Source organism: Notechis scutatus, chromosome 4 (assembly GCF_049901735.1).
Source record: "Notechis scutatus isolate UNSWTSFEM ecotype Mainland chromosome 4, rNotScu1.2, whole genome shotgun sequence".
Taxonomy (NCBI): Eukaryota; Metazoa; Chordata; class Lepidosauria; order Squamata; family Elapidae; genus Notechis; species Notechis scutatus.
The window spans coordinates 7988702-8009259 of NC_142012.1; the positions used below are offsets into that span (position 1 = coordinate 7988702).

At 45.3% G+C, this 20558-nt stretch overlaps 1 protein-coding gene across 1 annotated transcript in view; it reads right to left on the bottom strand.

Moving 5' to 3' along the window:
- SUCLG1 (succinate-CoA ligase GDP/ADP-forming subunit alpha) overlaps positions 1-6338 on the bottom strand; it is a 20508-nt gene extending 14170 nt beyond the window's left edge. The window contains exons 1-3 of the mRNA XM_026676491.2: positions 5982-6338; positions 1699-1802; positions 720-836 (exon numbers count right to left, since the gene is read on the bottom strand). Coding sequence (XP_026532276.1) covers positions 720-836; positions 1699-1802; positions 5982-6033 — 273 coding nt within the window. The 5' untranslated portion in view covers positions 6034-6338. The remainder of the gene's footprint in view (positions 1-719; positions 837-1698; positions 1803-5981) is intronic.
- Between the last annotated feature and the right edge of the window lie 14220 nt (positions 6339-20558).

Below are 20558 nucleotides of genomic sequence, written 5' to 3' on the forward strand. Positions count from 1 at the left end.
AGTTAGGTAAAAGGTAAAGGCTATTATTTCCAAGAATCTGGTTTCAAAAAAATCAGGACTTTAAAGGTAAAAACAGCATTTTAACTTCAGCCATCAAATGTACAGGCCACCAATCTTGTTTTCTTGCAGACGTTTCATTACCAATCTAGGTAACATTCTCAGTGATAGTAGGGTCTTTTTATCCACTACTGGCTTGCCCTGTCAGTGTTGGTGGGGGATTTCTTTGTGGTTCCTTGATTAGAATGTTTACTGTTAGCTTGCTTACCTGAGTTGGTAGTTCCTTGACTGGGGTCTGGTCTACTATTTGATATTGGTCTAGTATTATCTGGCTGTTGATTGCTCGTGAGGAGGTCTTTTAGTTTTTTTACTGTTTCTTTTGAATGGTATGGGAGATATTGTTTATCTCTACATGCCTGCTGATGGCTGATCAATCAGACAAACAAGATAATCATCCCTTCTAGCACTGATGATGTTATTTAGGTTGGTAATGAGACACCTGAAGGAAAACCACCAAGCTCAGACAGCACCAAGGACTCCATAGCTCAACCCTGAGCTACAAATATTCTACCACAACCATTCTTAGCTGAACAGAGTTTGCACCTGATAATTCTGTCCTGACAAAGTTTACAACTATTATTTAAAAGCAGCTACATAGAAAACATCATGGTGACGAAATGAAATGACCCAAAAGCGCTTGGCATATGGTTCAGTGGTCTTACCTCCTCGACGGAATTAAAAACTGGAAGTCCCAGGTGGGTTTTGCCCCCTTTGCCTGGGGAAATCCCTCCTACTAAATTGGTGCCGTACTCCAAGGCCTGTTGACTGTGGAAAGTGCCCTGTGTGGGGAGGTACAATCAAAAAGCACAATTGATTCAATGGACTTAGAATAACTTCATTATCACTCTGAACGTACATTAATTGGCATACATTAAAATGAAATTTTGTTGCATGCAGCTCTCAAAGGGTTACAGTCTCCAATATAAACTGCATTAACAGGACTAAATGAATAAATATGCATATATCCACGTGTATTATATGACACAGAGAAATAACAGTCTAGTTCAGATGTAGACATGTACATGGCGAGAAGAACGAATCTTGTAAATTTACCAGACGGAGGGCCTAGGGAACAAAGCTGTTGCAGAACCTGGTAGTTCTGCTAGATACTTTGAAACTTCCTCCCAGAGAGGAGCAACAGAAACAGACTGTGGAGTGTGTGTGTGGGGTCTCTAACAATGCTTTGAGTTCTAAGCACATAGTGCTTATAAACAATATCTTTGAATGATAGGAAGCAAGCTTATAAGAAATTACATAATTTCTTTTGAGAGCGGGCAACAGAATTTCATTTTTAATGTGGGTCAGTGTGCTCCCAGTAAAAAAAAATATGACAATAAAGGTTATCTTGCTTGTCTCATCTTGTCTCATCTCATCTTACGTGCAACTGTGTTGCTAAGCCCCTGAAGTGCAGTTGTGTGACCTTGAGTGTGTGTGTGTGTGTGTGTGTGTGAATGAGACAGAGAGAGTCCAAGAGACCACCAGTACTTCAGATTCGGGATCCCTTTTTTTGGAGTCCATTGTAAACTTCAAACAGTTGCTAAGATTGTAAGTAAGAGGCCTACTTGTACTTGGAGATCAAAAGCTACTGGACAACAGACAACATGAGCAAAGGTACAAGAGATTGGCCATCCAGGCACGCACCTGTTTGCCAGTGAAACCTTGACAAATAACCTTTGTATCTTTAGTGATGTACAGGTTTTTCCGGGTGGATGAATAGGAACAGTGCCGTACCCCATTCTTCTGCACTAAAAGTAAAAAAAGAGAAAAACGACGAATTATTAACATTTAGAGCATCTGCAAATTTTCAGCAGCTTAAGGTGCATCATACTGCTTCCTTCAAAACTATGGGAGAGACACCTTGCTATTTCAAAAAACAAAGAAATAATACATTGGAACAAACGCATAGGAAAAAGCTGGAAACGGACTGAACCACTAACTTGATCAGAGTAATACTGGAAACCCCATATTAAAAAATGCAGTGAAGAGAATCTCCAAGCTCTACCCACATGATAAATCATGCATTTTTTTTAAAAAAAGAAAAAGAAACAGAGGTACAAAATCAAAAACTGATTCTCTGAGACTTTAAGGCAGGGGTGGGCAAACTTTTTGGCTCGGGGGCCGCATTGACTTTTAAAATTTGAGAGACGGACCGGGTCAGCACAAGATTTTTTGGGAATTGCCCCCCCCTTCTCCTCCTTCCCCTCCCCTCGGAGGCCCCCTGAGTCAGGAGTTGCTACCGCCGGCGCTCCGCGGCTCCAGTCCCGCATTGCCTGGGGAAGGGAAAGGCAAAAAGGAAGAGCGCGGCGGTGCTTTGCAACGGAGCAGCGGCACCGGAGGCTCAGGCTCAGCGGCTCCTGGTTTTGCCTTTTCCTTCCCAAGGCAAGCGGGACTGGAGCCGTGCATGAGCTGCGCCGGCGGTAGCAACCGCTGACAGCCCCAGCCGGACACCTGAGCGGAGCCCGGGCGGAACTGCCTGTTGCTGCTGCCGGAGCACCGCCGGGTCGCCTCCACCAAGCAGCCCGCCCGCCTGCCAGGCTTCCCCTCCACCGCGCAGCTCAGGGCCAGGCGCGAGCGCCCGCGAGTTAAAAGGAAGCCGAAAGTTGCTGGGAAGTTGCTCGGGTGCTGGGAGCAGGCTTTTAAAGTGCCGCCCGAGCAAAGTTTAAGCAGCCCGCCCGCCCGCCAGGCGGAACCCTTCCCGCTCCTCGGCGGGAAGACGCTCCAGCCTGCAAACTTTGCCTTTGCAAAGTTTAAGCCTGAAGCCCGAAAACCGAGCAACTTCCCAGCAACTTTTGGCTTCCTTTTAACTCGCAGGCGCTCGTGCCTGGCGGAGGGAAGCCTGGAGCCTCCTCCAAGCAGCCCGCCCGCCCGCCGGGCTTCCCTCCGCTGTGCGGAGCGAGCGGGCTGATTGGAGGAGGCGACCCGGCGGCGCTCCGGGTTTCCCCTCCACCGCGCAGCTCGGGGCCAGGCGCGAGTGCCCGCGAGGAAAAAGGAAGCCGAAAGTTGCTGGTAAGTTGCTCGGGTGCTGGGAGCAGACTTTTAAAGTGCCGTCAAGCAAAGTTTAAGCAGCCCGCCGCCCGCCGGGCGGAACCCTTCCCGCTCCTCGGCGGGAAGACGCTCCAGCCTGCAAACTTGGAAGTTTTGGAAGACGCTCCAGCCTGCAAACCAGCCTGGAAGCCCCGGAAAAAAAGGGGGGATCGGCGGGGACTCACCTTCGGAGAGGTTGCACTCGAAGGTGATTTCGAACTCCCAGCCGAGGCCTTTGCAAAGTTCTTTTCTTTCCTACCCCGAGAGCGCTCCGCACTGTTTTGCAGCTTTGGGGGCCACGCGGCACAGGGCAATACGCCACGCCCAGCGATTTTTTTTCAGGGGCGGGCCGGATTGGACAGACCAACGGGCCGGATGTGGCCCGCGGGCCGTAGTTTGCCCACCCCTGCTTTAAGGCATTAAATGACAGCCCACAATTTCACCAGTCTGGGCAAGAGGTCCATCTCTATGGTTTTGAAATGCTTTGGAGGACCTCCCCATGCTGGCTGAGGAATTCTGGGAGTTGAAGTCCACAGGTCTTAAAAGCCTGCCAAGGCTAACTCTGCTATACTGGGTGTCACCCAAAACTTATTGTTGCAGTAGTTACCTGTTGTCTAATGAATTACAGAGCAATTAAAACTCATACCTTTGCCCTACTTAGTACTTAGCCAGAAACTGAACTTATTACATTTTTATTTTGCTGTTTAAGAAAGAGAAGGAATGCAGGTCAGCAGGACTAAGAGTGAAATGGGCAAATGTAACTCTGAGATTCTCCTGCACAGATTGACAGTTCTATTTGCATTTTATAAGTACAAACAAATAGTAATTAAATGTTTTGAAGGAGCCAGGGCCGAAGGGTGAGTTTGGCTATGTGAACGCAGAATTGCCTTACTACCTGTTGATACTTTTATCAATCGCCCAGCCCCATCTGCAAACAAAACACACTTTTGCGATGATAGTGCACACACTAGCTGCCCACAGGACAGATATCAACTCATCACAATTCTAGCAATGAAAGTATCCAACTCTTGTTCTCTGCAGATATTCGGGATACAACAGGTCTGGAAATATTCCAACGAAAATCCCACTTTCTTTCCAAAAGAAACCATTTTGCAGAGTTTCTAAGGAACCATGATGCGAAAGCCAAAAGATCACTTCAGAACACGTGAAGTGGTTTAGTTAAAAACATCAAAGACACTCTTCTATGAAAATGGGTAAGAATCCATTCCTAGTATCAGAAGCAATTAATTACAAGGATGACAATAATTAGTGGGACAACTTGCCTCCAGAAGTTGTGAATGCTCCAACACTGGAGGTTTTTAGGAAGAGATTGGACAAGCATTTGTCTGGAATGGCAAAAAAAAACAACCCTAGAACTACGACACCTTCGGTCCGATCTAAGTATAGTATATAAAATAATACATTGCAATGTCCTACCTGTCAATGAATACTTCAGCTTCAACCATAACAATACAAGAGCAAACAATAGATACAAACTCAAGGTTAATTGCACCAAACTTGATTTCAGGAAATACGACTTCAGCAACAGAGTGGTCAATGTCTGGAATACTCTACCCGACTCTGTAGTTTCTTCCCCAAACCACAAAAACTTTAACCTTAGACTGTCTACTATTGACCTCACCCCTTTCCTAAGAGGTCTGTAAGGGGTGTGCATAAGCGCACCAACGTGCCCTGTCCTATTGTTTCTTTTTATTTTGCTTATCCGTATCCATTTCATGTATTCATAACTATGTTTATACTTATACTTGTTATTTTATAATCGCTTGACAAAAAAATAAAAATAAAATAAAAAAGGGGGTTAGAGTAGAAGACCTCCAAGGTCCCTTCCAAATTCTGTTCTTCTCTTATTCTGTTTCCAGCAACATACTCTCTTTTTGCAACCAGGGAAAGAATTTTTAATAATTAAAGATGCCCACCACCACCAAATCGATCACAATAAACAATATATTTATCCCTGCCCTACTCTAGAGTTATTTTAAGGATCCCCTGGTGATTGGCCCAAAGACACCCAGTCAGCTTTCACAGCCAAGGCAGGACTAGAAGTCACCATCACCTGCTTTTTAACCAGGTGCCTTAACCACTGGGACCAAATATTAGCTCTCTGGATAGATTCCATCTAATCTGAATGGATGGAGTCGGTTCCTTTCCAGGAGAACCACCACGTAGTAACAACAACAACCACAAGGCCAGGAGGCCACAACCGTCTTGTAACTCACAGGCCTACTGATTCTAGCAGAAACACGGCTCAGGGAGGTTCCCTGCAAGAGGTTTTCATTTATTTCATCTTTATTTATTCTATTTTTTCTTTATTTCTGGGTTTTAGGTCACTCCAGGCGACGACTCCTGAATGGGACACCTTGATCCCCCCAAAACGTCCCTCCCCCAGGCGCTGGGAACGATGGGTTTTTTTAAAAAAAGGAGAAGAGAAGCCCTAACAGCTGGGGATGATGGGAGTTGTAGTTCAGGCAAAAAAAAAAAGGGCCGGGCGGGGGGGGGGAAGATGCCCCAGGTTGGCAGGAGGAAAAAGGCCAGGCCAGGTCAGGCCAGACCTGAAGCCCAACCTTAGTTGGGCCCATGGCCAGGATGAGGCCGGCTGGGGATGATGGGGGGAGGTAGTCCCTTTCCTGCCCCGTTTTTGCCAGCGTGGCCCAGCCTTCCCCCTCGCCTTTGGACTACCTCCCCTTCATCCCCAGCCGGCCTCAGGCTGAAACTGCCGCGCGGGTGGATGGGGATGATGGACTTTGCGGTCCCTCACAACAAGAGCTACCCACCGACCCACCCCCGAGGGCGCCATGTCGGCAGAGCGGTCCCCGCCCGCGGTCACGTGACCTCGCCCCCCCACCCTTCGGCCGGTCACGGTCACGGTCGCACACACTTACGGAGCAGAAGGAGGCGGCCGAGACCTCCGGCGCCGCTTCTGCAGCAAGACATCGCCGCCGTCCCTGCGGTACCTCCACCGGGAGCCGCCAATGACAAGGGGCGCGGGGCGGGGTGGCGCTAAGCCCCGCCTCTTCCGGTAGGGTCCTCAGAATTTGTTTTTTTCTTCTCCTGTTGACTGCGGCGCGCATGCGTCGCTGAGCGCGGAGTGTCCCCTTTGCGCCTGAGGGGAGCGGCCTCTCGGTTGCCCCACCCCACCCCCACCCCCGAGCCATTCAGAACAACAGGGATACTTGTGCGTTCTCGAGGAAGGCAGTTTTTCTTGTCCGGCCGTGGGAACTTGGGGAGGCAAATCAATCAGGCATTTAGCTGTCTAATCCTAGGAAAGAGGACCCCCCCAAGCCTTTGCCGCGAGGGATTGTGGGGGAGGTAGTTCAGGCACGGAAATACCTAAGCCGCTTTGCAATAGAGCTAAGAGGCCAGTGGAGGGTGCCATTCGCACTTCATACTTACGACCACAATTGACGACGTCCTCAACTTACGACCACAACTGAGCCCAACATTTATGTTGCTAAGGGAGAAATTAAGCGAGTTTTGCTCCATTTTATGACTTTCCTTGCCACAGTTGTTAAGTGAATCCCTGCAGTTGTTAAATGAGTCACACCGTTGTTAAGTGAATCTGGCTTCCCCTTTGAGTTTGCTTGTCAGAAGGTGTCAGAAGGGGATCCTGTGATCCCAGGACATTGCAACTGTCATACATATGAGGCAGTTCCCAAGCATCCAAATGTAAATCCTGTGACTGTGGGGATGCTACAACGGTCGTAAGTGTGAAAAAAAACCCCGGTCATAAGTCCCCTTTTTTCAGTGCTGTTGTAACTTTGAATAAACAAAAGGTTGTAAACGGAGAACTAACTGTACGCTTACGAAAAAAACCTAAGAGCAGAGCAGAAGAAGGGTATCGGCTGAAGACAACTGTGCCTTATCCAGCAAATCCTGTTTAAGCAAACTAAGACCAGTAGCTCTCGACCAGTGGTGGGATTCAAATTTTTTTACTACTGGTTCTGTGGGCGTGACTTGGTGGGCGTGGCAGGGGAAGGATACTGCAAAATCCCATTCCCTCCAGAGGTGGCATTCAGCAGGTTCTGACCAGTTCTGGAGAACCGGTAGCAGAAATTTGTAGTAGTTTGGAGAACTGGACAATCCCACCTCTGACTGGCCACGCCAACCCCATCTCTTCCCTGCCTCCAATTGAGTCCCAGCTGATCGGCTGGTTCTTCTTTGGTTGCCCTGCACAGGAGAACGGAGCTGGAAAGCAGGTTAGTGGGGTGGGGAGGGAATGGGGATTTTGCAGTATCCTTCCCCTGCCACGCCCACCAAGCCACGCCCACAAAACCATTAGTAAGAAATTTTGAATCCCACCTCTGATTCCCTCCCCACTCCTGGGGAAGGTTACTGCAAAATCCCCCTTCCCTCCCCACCCTACTAACCTGCTTTCCAGCTCCATTCTCCTGTGCAAGGCAACCAAAGAAGAGCCAGTCGATCAGCTGGGACTCGGGAGGCAGAGAAGAGATGGGGTTGGCGGGGCCAGTCAGAGGTGGGATTGGCCAGTTCTCCAAACTACTCCAAATTTCTGCTACCGGTTCTACAGAACTGGTCCAAACTGACTGAATCCCACCTCTGCTCTCGACTTGCAACTGGCCACTTAGCAGTTGTTCAAAGTTACAACAGACCTCCACAGATTCAAAGTTATGACAATTGTGTGGCCCCCACCACCCCCCTTGTGCCCCATAGTCACCATACTTCAGGAACTCAGCAATCGGGCTTCATTTATAGATCTTTGCAGCATTCACCCGACTGTGCGTTACGGCAAAACCAACCCGTAGCAAAACATGGCTTTGCTTCATGACTGCTGCATTCACTTAATCACTCTCCCCTCCGCCCAAATCGGGTCAGTCACATAGCCTACTCACTTTATGACCTTCATGCCTTAGGACTTGTAATTTGCAGGGTCCATTATGGTCATAATTCAAGGACTATCTATAGTGCAATGAAATTTCATTTTAAAGTATGCTGATCAGTGTGCATTCAAAGTGACAAAGTTATTATATTCTGTTCTGTTCTGTTCTATTCTATTCTTAATTCTATTCTATTCTTAATTCTATTCTATTCTATTCTATTCTATTCTATTCTATTCTATTCTATTCTATTCTATTCTATTCTTTATTCTGTTCTATTCTTTATTCTATTCTTTTCTTAACTCTATTCTATTCGCTAGACTAGACATACCCAACGTGAACCATGTTGAAGTTAACCAACTATATTTTGAACTTTTGATTTCCAACGGACCAACTCAAAGTCTCAAATTTGAGTTAGAAGACCTTTGGAAGATGTTTCTCCCCCCCTGTTTCCATACATTCGTGGAAAGTCCACCAGATGTCACTCTTACTGCATGGCTTAAAAGATTTGACTGGAGTGGTTATCAGAAGACTGGATAAAATAACTCTGTTCCATTTGCCCTTGGCGGTATCAGGGACACCAAAAGAGAAGAAAATCCTCCACAAAGAGTTACGCAAGCAACGGTCATCACACAATCAGACTTGACATTTTGGCTGGCATCATGATTAAAGTTCTATACCAGGTTTACAAAAGCACAACAATCTAGAGATAAGAACTTCTAGATTCACAATAACTCCCAGGATGGAACAATAGTCATTTATACACCTTTGTGTACACACACACACACACACACACAAAGAGGGAGGATGGGACAGAGAAAGTTTATGACTAAATTACATGGATGATTATTGTTTTTCAAGTAATTACTTTGTGCTACAGTATTTCTAATGCATTAGCTTAAGAGAAACAGAACAACAGAGTTGAAAGGACCTTGGAGAAGGTCTTCTAGTCTGACCCCCCTATACCATTTCAGACAAAGAGCTGTCCAATCTCTTCTTTAAAATCTCCAGTGATGGGGCACCCACAACTTTATTTATTTATTTATTTTATTTATTTGATTTGCCAATTGTTTACAAGATAATAAGTATAAGTGTATACATAGTTGTGAATACATGAAATGGGTACATATAAGAAAAATAAAAGAATAAGAGAAACAATAGGACAGGGACGGTAGGCACGTTGGTGCGCTTATGCACGCCCCCTACAGACCTCTTAGGAAAGGGGTGAGGTCAATGGTAGACAGTCTAAGGTTAAAGTTTTTGGGGTTTGGAGAAGAGACTACAGAGTCGGGTAGAGTATTCCAGACATTGACCACTCTATTGCTGAAGTCGTATTTCCTGCAATCAAGTTTGGTGCGGTTTACTATGAGTTTGTATCTATTGTGTGCTCTTGTGTTGTTATGGTTGAAGCTGAAGTATTCATTGACAGGTAGGACATTGCAATGTATGATTTTATATACCATGCTTAAATCAGACCGAAGACGGCGTAATTCAAGGTTTTCTAGTTCTAGAATTTCAAGTCTGGTGGCATAAGGTATTCTACAGCGAGTAGAAGAGTGGAGAACTCTTCTTGTGAAATATTTCTGGACTTTCTCAATTGTGCTAATATCAGATACGTAATGAGGGTTCCAGACTGATGAACTGTATTCGAGTATTGGTCTAGCAAATGTTTTGTATGCTCTGGTTAGTAGTGTGATATTACCAGAGAAAAAGCTACGTAGGATTAGGTTAACAACTCTTAATGCCTTTTTGGCTATGTAGTTGCAGTGGGCTCTAGCACTTAGATCATTAGAGGTGAGTATTCCAAGGTCCTTTACAGAGCTTGGGTCATCAACAAGATCTTGACTGTTCAACTTCTGGAGGCAGGCTGTTCCACGGGTTAATTGTTCTCACTGTTACAAAATTTCTCCTTGGTTTCAGGTTGCGTCTCTCCTTGATTAGTTTCCATCCGTTACTTCTTGTCCTGCCCTCTGGTGCTTTGGAGAATAGCTTGATTCCTTTGGGGCAGCCCCTCAAATATTGGAAGACTGCCATCATGTCCCTTCTCTTCATTAGATTAGACACAACAAATGCTGCAACCATTCATACAAATTAAGCATATTTTTTATTAAGCAGAGCTGTTTACAGTAGCTCAACTATCTCCCTCCCCAGTCCACACAGGTGCTCTTTATCAAACTCCGATAAGTTTAGACAACTTCACTTTCTCAGACTTCCTTTTAATTTAGAGAGGAGGAGGGGTTTGATGCTAAAAATAGCCCTTTTTTGGACTTTTGGGACATCTGTGTTGTGTCCTTTGGAAAGGATAGTCTTTATTTATTTTATTTTTTTATTAATCACATTTCTTAGTACTTAATAAACATTGTGTTGTCTGGGTATTTAATTTCCTTAACAATGCATATTACATTCTTAATCTCCACCCCTTTTTTCCAACCTGTGATAAATGAGATTCCATGTTTGATAATATTCTGTTATCTTCTTTCAGTTTCATTTTTAATGCCAGTCTGTCCATTTCTGCACACTCTAGCATCTTCTTCATTATTTCTTCAGAAAGGACAGTCTTGAAAGCCTGATTCTGCTATGTCCTTGGTTGTAGATTCCTCCTCTTATTTTGAGTCACACTGTACCTCCAGCCCACACAGCCAAATATAACACCAGCAGCATCTGGAAACCTTCAACAACCTCCTCCATTGCCTCACAGAGATGCCCTTTTTATATTTTCACCCAAAGAGAGATGTACCTGCTCCCAGATGCCTTAGAACCATAATGGCGAACCTGTGGCACGCGTGCCACAGGTGACATGCAGAGCCATTTGTGTGGGCATTGCGAGCCCCAGCCAAACATACCTGCACTGCGCATGTGTGCACCTCCCAGTTAATTTTCGGCCTGTTTGAGGCCGTTTTCGCCCTCCCGGAGGCTTGAGAAAAGCCTCTGCAGCCTCAGGTGGCTCAAAAGTGGGCCTTCCGGAAATACCAGAAGTGCCGAAACAGGCCCGTTTTCAGCCTCTCAAGGCTCTAGAGCAGTGATGGCTAACCTATGACATGCGTGTCACTCGTGACACGCCGAGGCACTTTTACTGACACGCCTGTTGGTGTGGGGAAAACCTGCACATTTAGAGGCTGCCTGTGCCCTGCTCCAATCCCTGCTCCCTGCTTGTTGCGTGGAGGCGTGGTGTCACCGCTGCCGCAAGATCTTTGCAGCAGAGAACCAGTTTTAACCGCCACAAACTGAGGTTTGTCAGTTTCATTACCTCAGGAACGCTACAGGAGGAAAAGAGATCCATGAGGTTCACAGCCCTGTAAGGTGGCCTTCCGATCCCCACATCCTGCACCTGCAGCCCTGAGACCAGGGAGACGAGTTTCACAGCCCTGTGTGATCACCCCAGCCCAGTCCGTCATAAACCAAATTATTGATATTTCTTGAAGTGACACACGACCCGAGGAAGGCTACACTTTTTCCCGATTTTCGACACACCAAGCTGAAAAGGTTAGCCATCATGTCTAGAGGCTTCTCTCGAGCCTTGGGGGGGGGGGGGCAAAAACAGCCTCCCCCGGGCTCCAGAGTCCCTCCGGAGGCTGAAAACAGACACTTCTGATATTTCCGGAAGGCCCGTTTTTCGGCCTCCTGAGGTTGCAGAGGGTTCCCTTGAGCCCCCGGGAGGGTAAAAACAGCCTCAAACGGGCCAAAAATCAGCTGGGAGGAGCGTGCATGTGCAGTGCGGGTAAGGGGGCAGGGCGGGGTTGTTGCATACGCATGCGCAGGGGGCCCGAGGTGCATTGCATTCTGGGTGCTGACGCACATGCGCTTTCAGCACCCCACAACAAAATGGTCACTGCCTTAGAACCTTCTAGGGACTTCTAGAAACTAATAAAGGTGAATATTTGTAAACTCAGGATTGACATTTGGTGTCATTAACCAAACTAGGTAACATCATCAGTGCCCTCAGTCTAGCCCGGATGATGTTATCTAGTTTGAATAGTGAAACTTCTGCAAGAAAACAGTCAAGTTCAGAGAGCGCCAAGGACCCCCACAGCCCTCTCCCTCCTCCTCCACAACCCCCCCTCCTATCTAGCTCAAGAACTTCTAGAGAGCACCAAGGACTTCTAGAAACTTTGCCAGCCAAGTCATAAAATCCTGGAGGCTAAAGCACATGGAGAACAGTTGTAGGAATTGGGTAGGTCTAGTAGTCATAGTTTAATGAAAAGAAGGTCTGGGGTGACATGATAGCAGTGTTCCAATATTTAAGGGGCTGCCACAATGAACCTATTCCCACAATCAACCTATTCTCCAAAGCACCTGAATGCAAGACAAGAAACAATGGATAGAAACTAATCAAGGAGAGAAACAGCCTAGAACTAAGGAGGAATTTCCTCACAGTTAAAACAATTAAACAGTGGAACAGCTTGCCTCCAGAAACAGTAAATGTTCCAACACTGGAAATATTTAGGAAGAGGTTGGACAACCATTTGTCTGAATTGGAATAGGGCAGTGATGGCTAACCTTTTCGTCGTCACGTGCCGAAAGTGCATGCGTACAGGGGTGGGATTCAATTTTTTTTAACAACCTGTTCTGTGGGCGTGGCTTAGGTGGTGGGCGTGGCTTGGTGGTCATCTGACTGGGTGGACGTGGCTTGGTGGTCATGTTATTGGCTGGGCGTGGCCAACTCAATATCACTCACATCGAGGTACGCACCTCCTCGCCTGGCCTCTCATGACTGTGGGGATGTTGCAACAGTCGTAAGTGTGAAAAATGGTCATAAGTCACTTTTTTCAGTGCCATTGTAACTTTGAATGGTCACTCCACACAAGCAAAGTACCAGCAAAGGAGGGGAAAAGAACTCCAGAGAAGTTCCTGAGACAGGAAGTCCAGTCCTGCCAAGAATATAATAAGGGTTAACGGAGAGGCAGTTTCTGTAAGCAACACCAGAATGTTTCCTTCCTGCCTTCCTTACAGGATTAGGCCAGTAATTTCTTCTAACAACTGGTTCTCCGAACTGCTTAGAATGTTAACAACCAGTTCTAGCAAATAGGTGCGAACCGGTAGAATTCCACCCCTGCGTGTGTGTGCACGCACGTGTGCCTGCACCCATAATGCAATGCATGCGCAACCCCCCTGCGAATGTGTGCATGACCCCCTGTGTGCACCATGCACCTCTGCGCATGTGCGATGGACCCATCCCCGTGCTGCACACCTCTGCACGGGCAGCCCCCATGTGTGCCCTGCCCCCCTGTGCATGCACGCACATCTCCCACGCATGCGCCTCCCCCTGTGCATGCTCACCAGATATCCGGCAATTAGCTGGCTGGTGGGGGGGCGCGCATGCATGTGCAGATCTGTTCCGGGCAATGGCTCACCTGCCTGCAGAAATGGCTCTGTGTGCCACTTTCGGCATGCGTGCCATAGGTTCGCCATCACAGGTTTCCTGCCTGAGCAGGGGGTTGGAGTAGATGACCTCCAAGGTCCCTTCCAACTCTGTTTTTCTGTATGTAGTAACTTTTCCAAGTTACACATGTGTCTACTTGAATGAAAAAAGAGGTCCTCGCACTTGTGAACATCTTCGTGGTCATGGGATCAAAAGTCTCAGTTTCCGACAAGCAAAATCAGTAGTGGTGGGGTAGCTGAATTTGGTTTTAACAGGGCTCGATTCACTGATCAGTTGCATGGTTTCGCTTAACAGCCAACGGAAAAAGGTTGTCAAATTGGGTGTGTGGCTCACTTGACAACTGTCTTACTTTGCGACAGAAATTCTGGCTGCAATTGCAGACATAATTTGAGGACTGCCCGTGAAATGAGGTCAGTCATGCGAGCGACCTGCTTTATGACCGTCACAATTCACAGTCATGATGGGCAGTAGCAAGTCAAGAACTAACTATACACCACAATAATAATAATAATAATAATAATAATAATAATAATAATAATAATAATAATAATAATAATAATAATAATAATTTATTCAATGTATACGTTGCCGGATTCCCAGCCACTCTCATGGTTAATAATAATGACTAATAAGCGTATAAAAGTAAAATGGGCCAGTATTGAAAGCATCTTGAATTAACCTTCTTCGCTTGATGCACAAAGTTTTGGGAAAATCTGTGCTCTCCGGAGATTGCCATTAAAACATGCTGGTCAAGAAAAAACAAATTTCCCCTTATCTGCCCTCACTGTTTTAGGAATGAATCATATTTTCTTCACCATCCTCTTTTAACGCTCCCATAATCCCATGTGGGTTGGAGTCTGGGCCACTGAATGGAGCTGAGTGCTTACTGGCCGGATGCCCTTCCTGTCACCAGTGCGGAGTTTTTTTCCAGCAGATATAAGATATAAGCAGATATATTCTCAGTGTGCCCAGGGAGAGAAATATCTGTAGGATTGAACTCACAGCCTACTGATTTTGAGGCTCCACATCTAGGCCACTGCATGACTCATGGAATGAATCATATTTTGATTTGTTTGAATTACATCTCTTGTCCAGCTCAAATTTTTGGCCCATAATCAGACAGACCAAATGTGCACACAAGAAAAAAAAAAAAAGCTTTAAGCAACAGTTAAATGTTTTACTTCCAGGAAGTCAAATGTATAATTTCTGTTTCTCAAATTGTCTCCATATGCTGGTGGAATCTGACTTCGTTCGCTGTTTGATCCTTTCTGCAACTTCATACAGTTGAAGCCTTCAAGTAAAGTAAACTTGTCCTTTTCTGCAGTAAAATTAAACAGAATTGAAAGTCTATTGATTTCTGGATGTGATTCGAGGAATATTGAAGGATATTCAATATTGAATAGTGAAGGACTTAACGACCACAATGGAGCCCCAATATTCGTGTTACTAAGCGAGACAGTGAATGTCCCATTTTGCAACCTTTCTTGCCACTGTTGTTAAGTGAATCACGTCAGACAGTAACATGGTTGTTAAGTGAAACTGGCTTCCCTATTGACCTTGCTTGTCAGAAGGTTGCAAAAGGGGATCACAGGAGGCCAGGATGCTGCAACCGTCATAAATATGAGTCAGTTGCCAAGCATCCAAATTTTGATCAGGTGATCATGGAGATGCTGCAACAGTTGTAAGTGTGAAAAACGGTCGTAAGTCATTTTTTTTCAGTGCCATTGTAATTTTGAACAATCACTAAAGGAACTGTTGTAAGTCGAGGACTACCTGTATGGCCTGAATTTGGATTTTTCGTAAGATATTTAGAATGTACTTTTAGGGTTTTTATCTTCAATAAAATGCAGGCTAATTTTAAATCTAGAGGGAGGGGAGACAGATAGAAATGTACACGGTTGCCATCATACATAGCTGGAAGAATGGATGGACCTAAATCCAATGGAAAAGTACATCAGATTGCTAAATTGGGTACCTCAAAATCAATTCGACAGTCAGGAGGAACTTTTAAACCTTTCCCCTCCCAAAAGATTTCAGAGAATCAATGTAACCCCGTCTAATGCTTCACTGAAACATCAAATTGATTCAGATCAATATTCTGAACGGATTCAGGCTTTCCAAAAAAAGATTGGAGATCCAAATTGAATCAATAATTCATAAATGAGCGGTTGAGTGCTCTGATGATGACCCTGCCAGTAAACATTTCTTCTCAAGACCTTCCAGGTAAGGTAGAGAGCCCCAAGAGAAGAGACTGGACAGCCACTTGTCTGAAATGGTATAGGGTTTCCTGCTTGAGCAGGGGCTGGACTAGAAGACCTCCAAGGTCCCATCCAACTCTATTTTGATTGATGAAAGGCTAAGGGAACTAGGTATGTCTAACCTAATAAAAAGGAGACTTGATGGCATATTCCATTAGTTAAAGATCTGTCATAGGGAAGAGGGGGGCCAATTTATTCTCCATAGCACCTGAGGGCCAGACAAGAACCAAGACCACACCTAGAGTTCTGTATCCAGTTTTGATCACCACACATGAAAAAAAGATGTTGAGACTCTAGAAAACGTGCAGAGAAGAGCAACCAGGATGATTAGGGGACTGGAGACTAAAACATACAATGGGCATGTCGAGTCTAGTGAAGAGAAGGACCAGGGGAGACAGGATAGCAGTGTTCCAATATTTGAGGGGCTTCCACAGAGAGGAGAAAGGGGTCAAGCTATTTTCCAAAGCACCCGAAGGCCAGACAAGGAATAATGGATGGAGACTGATCAAGGAGAGATTCAACCTACAAATAAGGAGGAATTTTCTGACAGTGAGAACAAGCAACCAATGGAACAGAAGTTGCCTTCAGAAGTTGTGGGAGCTTCATCCCTGGAAGCTTTCAATAAGAGACTGGACTGCCAACTGTCAGAAATGGTGTCTCCTGCTTGGGTGGGAGGTTGGACTAGATGACCTACAAAGTCCCTTCCAACTCTGCTAATCTGTAATCTGCAAAAGCTTGTCAGAGGGAGAGGATTTTCTTGACAACGAGAATTACAGTATTAATTTCTTTTCTTTCAGAGTTGTGGATGTGCCATCACTGGAGGTTTTCAAGCAAAGATTGGACAACCACTTGTCCAGGCTGATATAAGGACCCTTGTCTCGAGCAAGGGGTTGGACTAGAAGACCTCCAAGCCCCCTTCCAGTCCTACAGTTTTATGATGGAGCCTGCCTATTTCCAGATACGTTTCTGAGAGAGCTGCTGGATGTCCAGACTAGCTCTATCATATAAAAAGGAAATGATGAGGCAGGATTTCCTCCAGATTATTTTGTGGTTATCGTTGCCAAAACCGTATTTCCTTTGATGTGAATGGTTTCAAGATGGCCCGCTACATTCTGGATAGATTTTTTTTTTTCAGTTTCAAAACAAGAATGGTATATGATCTGGCTTATTATTCACTTGCTGATTAATCACGGAATCAAAACAAATCGTATATTTTGTAACACTTAATATTTATGATCAGTTTGATTCTGCTGCGATTAAAGACCAGATTGTTTCTGTATCTGCCCGACATGCCAAAGTCTCTTTTTCATTCCTTTGAATTCGTTCCTGTACTGGTTTGCTTGTTTATTCATGTCAGAAGCATGACAATGGCCAATAAAGGAAAATATTGATGTATTTATCTGCTTAGTAACACTGATGTTGATACCTAATGTGGGTAATGAAACGTGTGATGACTCGGGGCGTGGCACATAAGCAATAAGAGTCCCTTTATTGTCTCCAACTTTGCCCCCAATGTCCAGGATACCTTCGGCTGGAGGAAAACTCTCCCAGGAACAGCCTTTAACTGTAGAAAATTCAGTCCAAAACAAGGTACCCACAAACTGTAACTTAAAATTCAAACAAACCAAGCTGAAGTAATTAGCTTGACAGGGAGGAGAAGAAATTTCAGACTTGAAAGCACAGCAACACTCACCCACTTGGGAAGACGCCAGGAACATAGATAAGCCACAGCCGATACAAGATAAATTCACGTTTGCTCCCAACAACTTGCTGCATGCAGCTTCCTCTTTTATATACTGTGTTCCCAGCTGCAGCTAATGAAGGGAATCAGGGCCCTTCCCTCCCCCATAAGCCACACAACGCACGTTAGTCCCTTCTCCGTTCCTCCCTGCGTGCCCTAGGATGAAGAGGGGGTGGGCCTGGATCTTCCTCTGAATTCCCTCTCCCTTGCTCTCCCTCTCCCCTGCTCTGCCCAGCCGGACTTTGCCCTTCCCCAGTTTCTTCCACAGCTAACGGAGCCACACTCCCACTCCCTGTCAGCTGTTCAGCTTCCCCCTCTGATTCAGATTCCGACAGGGGCATGACAGAAACACCTGCAAGAAAACAAACAAGCTCAGAGGCACCAAGGACCATCATTACAATTAAAATAACGCATTCTATATGACACAACATTAAAATAGAAAGTACAGGATTCAAATATGGACAAATTAAATGGATCTTGCCCAGAAACTAGCAACATTAATTGCATTCTGTTGCACTGCCATGAGGTTCTTAAGTGTACACAAAGGCAGATACATATATGTGTTGTCTGCATGTCACCGCAATCGCAAAGAGCAGAAGCTACGGTATAGCCCCATTTGTTCGGAGAGTCTTTGGATCTAGTTCCAATGAATACAGGTTTATTGCATGCTAACGCTCTTTACAAGAATCTGAACTACTAACGGTCAAAGCAAATTGACGGTACATAAGAGTCAAGGGAATTCAAGGTAGGTTGGACTTTTTGATCTCTTGTGGGCACAAAAGGACTTGAGACTGATGACACGTTTGATCCCACCTGATCAACCCCTATGGGTGTGTTAAGGTAATAAAGATTTAATAGCTGACCAGCTGCTGTAAGACTGTAAATCAAGATGATGAACTGAGGATGAGTCAGCTGGGTACTGCCGAGTACTGCCGCTTTAAGAATATAAGGGAGGCCATGTGAAGGTGTCTTTCTCTCCTCGTGTTCTATCTCCATTGTAGTCCTCCGTGTAGAGTTGAAGATTGATTGCTTGCCTGGTATTTGCCTAACACGTGTATGTATGTATATAGTAGTCTTGTATATAAACCACTGTAAAAAGACAAAGCCTCCATGTCCTGTGTTTTGCTCCTGGGTCATCTCACAATAGTAGTCGCACTATAAACACTCTGACAAGGTGGTTGTTAAATGAATTGTGCCCAATTTTACAACCTTTTTTTTTTGCCAGGGTTATTAAGCGAATTGTAGCAGTTGTTAAATGAATCACACGGTCATTAAGATAATTTTGCTTCCTCCATTGCTTGTCTTGTTGACACCAGGACTAAAGCCTTGATGATTTCTGGGTTTACCTATGGATAAGGGATGAGGCATGGGGGAGAGAGAGAGATTTATTATCTTATAAGGGGCGAAGGGCTATCAATTTTTTCTTCTTCTTTTAGTAACAGAGTTCAGAAGTCACTTCTTTAAATCTTTCTCTTCTTTTTCTTACTTTGCCCTTTTTCTTTCCCTGCACCGTTCATTCTTTCTATGTCTCTTTTCCTTTCGGAGTTTAGATGGTATTTGTTTTCACTATTGTAATCTATAAATTATTGAGTAGTTATTCCGTGAATTTTGTTTTTCTACAGCACAAACTGTGACTCACATGTTTAATAGGGGAGGCCATCCATCTGCTGAAGAGATAGGCGAAGCGTGTTTCTTCCTTCTTAACATCTGATAGATCAATATGGCATAGTCTTCTACCAGAATTTTTTCTCTTGCAATTCTTTTGTCTGTTCGTTCAGTTTTCATGGAAAAAAGAAATTACATTTTCCTTCTTTTCCTGTTAATCTTTCTTTCTTTCTTTCTTTCTTTCTTTCTTTCTTTCTTTCTTTCTTTCTTTCTTTCTTTCTTTCTTCTTTCTTTCTTTCTTTCTTTCTTTCTTTCTTTCTTTCTTTCTTTCTTTCTTTCTTTCTTCCTTCCTTCCTTCCTTCCTTCCTTCCTTCTTTCTTTCTTTCTTTCTTTCTTTCTTTCTTTCTTTCTTTCTTTCTTTCTTTCTTTCTTCTTTCTTCTTTCTTTCTTCTTTCCTCCCTCCCTCCTTTTTTCTTTTATTCTTTCTTCCCCCTCTTCCTTTTTCCCTCTTTCCCTCCCTTTTTTTCTCCCTCCCTCTTTTCATTCCTCCTTTTCTCCCTCCCTCCCTCCCTTTCTTCTTTTTTCCTTCCCTGCTTGCCCTTCTCCCTCCTACCCTCCCTCACTTGCTTTCTTCCTCTGAAACTAGACCTTTCCTTCAGGGTTGGGATTCAACTGGTACGGACCAGTTCAGGCAAACGGGTAGTTCTGGTGGTCAGTTGGCCAAGCCCACCCGCCCCTCTTTTCCCTTCTTTCCTCCCTCCCTCCCTCCCTCCCTTTTCCCCTTCCTTCTTTCCTCCCTCCCTCCCTTTCTCCCTTTTCCCCTTCCTTCTTTCCTCCCTCCCTCCCTTTTTCCCTCCCTCCCTTTCTTCCTTTTTCCCTTCCTTCTTTCCTGCCTTCCTTCTCTTTTTTTACTTCCTCCTTCCTTCCCTTCCTCCTTCCTTCCCTCTTAAACTCTGGACCCTCCCTCCCTTTCCCAAAAGAAGGAGCCTATAGCAGTAAACCCTCCCTTGATCAAGCAATAATCCCTTCCCGATTTTGCTGCCTTTCTCGATTCCCACAATTTCATAACGTTCTAAAAGAGAGGCAAGCATGAGATGGAACTAACTACTCCCAGCATGGAAACCCTCCTATGCCATTCTGATTCTGCAAACTCCTTCTTCCACCATTGGCCCCTAGACTCGATGAGCAGGATACCAAGATTCCAGAATTCCCATCTTCTGGGACGTTTTTCCAGTCGAGCTGACAACCTGGAGAACTTCCCATGAGCAGCTGAGATCAGGCTTAGCTTCTGAAATCAGCCAAGGTCCTCCTATACTGAAGCAGGAGACAGAAATGGGCCCACTTCATCTACAGAGTGCAGCCGGAAACCACCATTTTTCGCCGATGAAAAGGATGGAGTGGGTGTCCCCGATGCCAGCCACCGGATGGGAAAACACGTTAGGGGAACAATGCAAATTTCACGCCAGAGTTGTGTGAAGGAACGCAAGGCGAGAAGTCAGTTGATTAACAGCACGTGGTCCTTGAACAGCTCCAGCCGTCTGGTTGAAGTTTCCAACTTTGGAAAACGTTCCACTCCGAATGCTTGAAGGGGAAGCTGAAAATCCTACACAGGTTTTCATGCTGTGATGTTATGGCCAAAC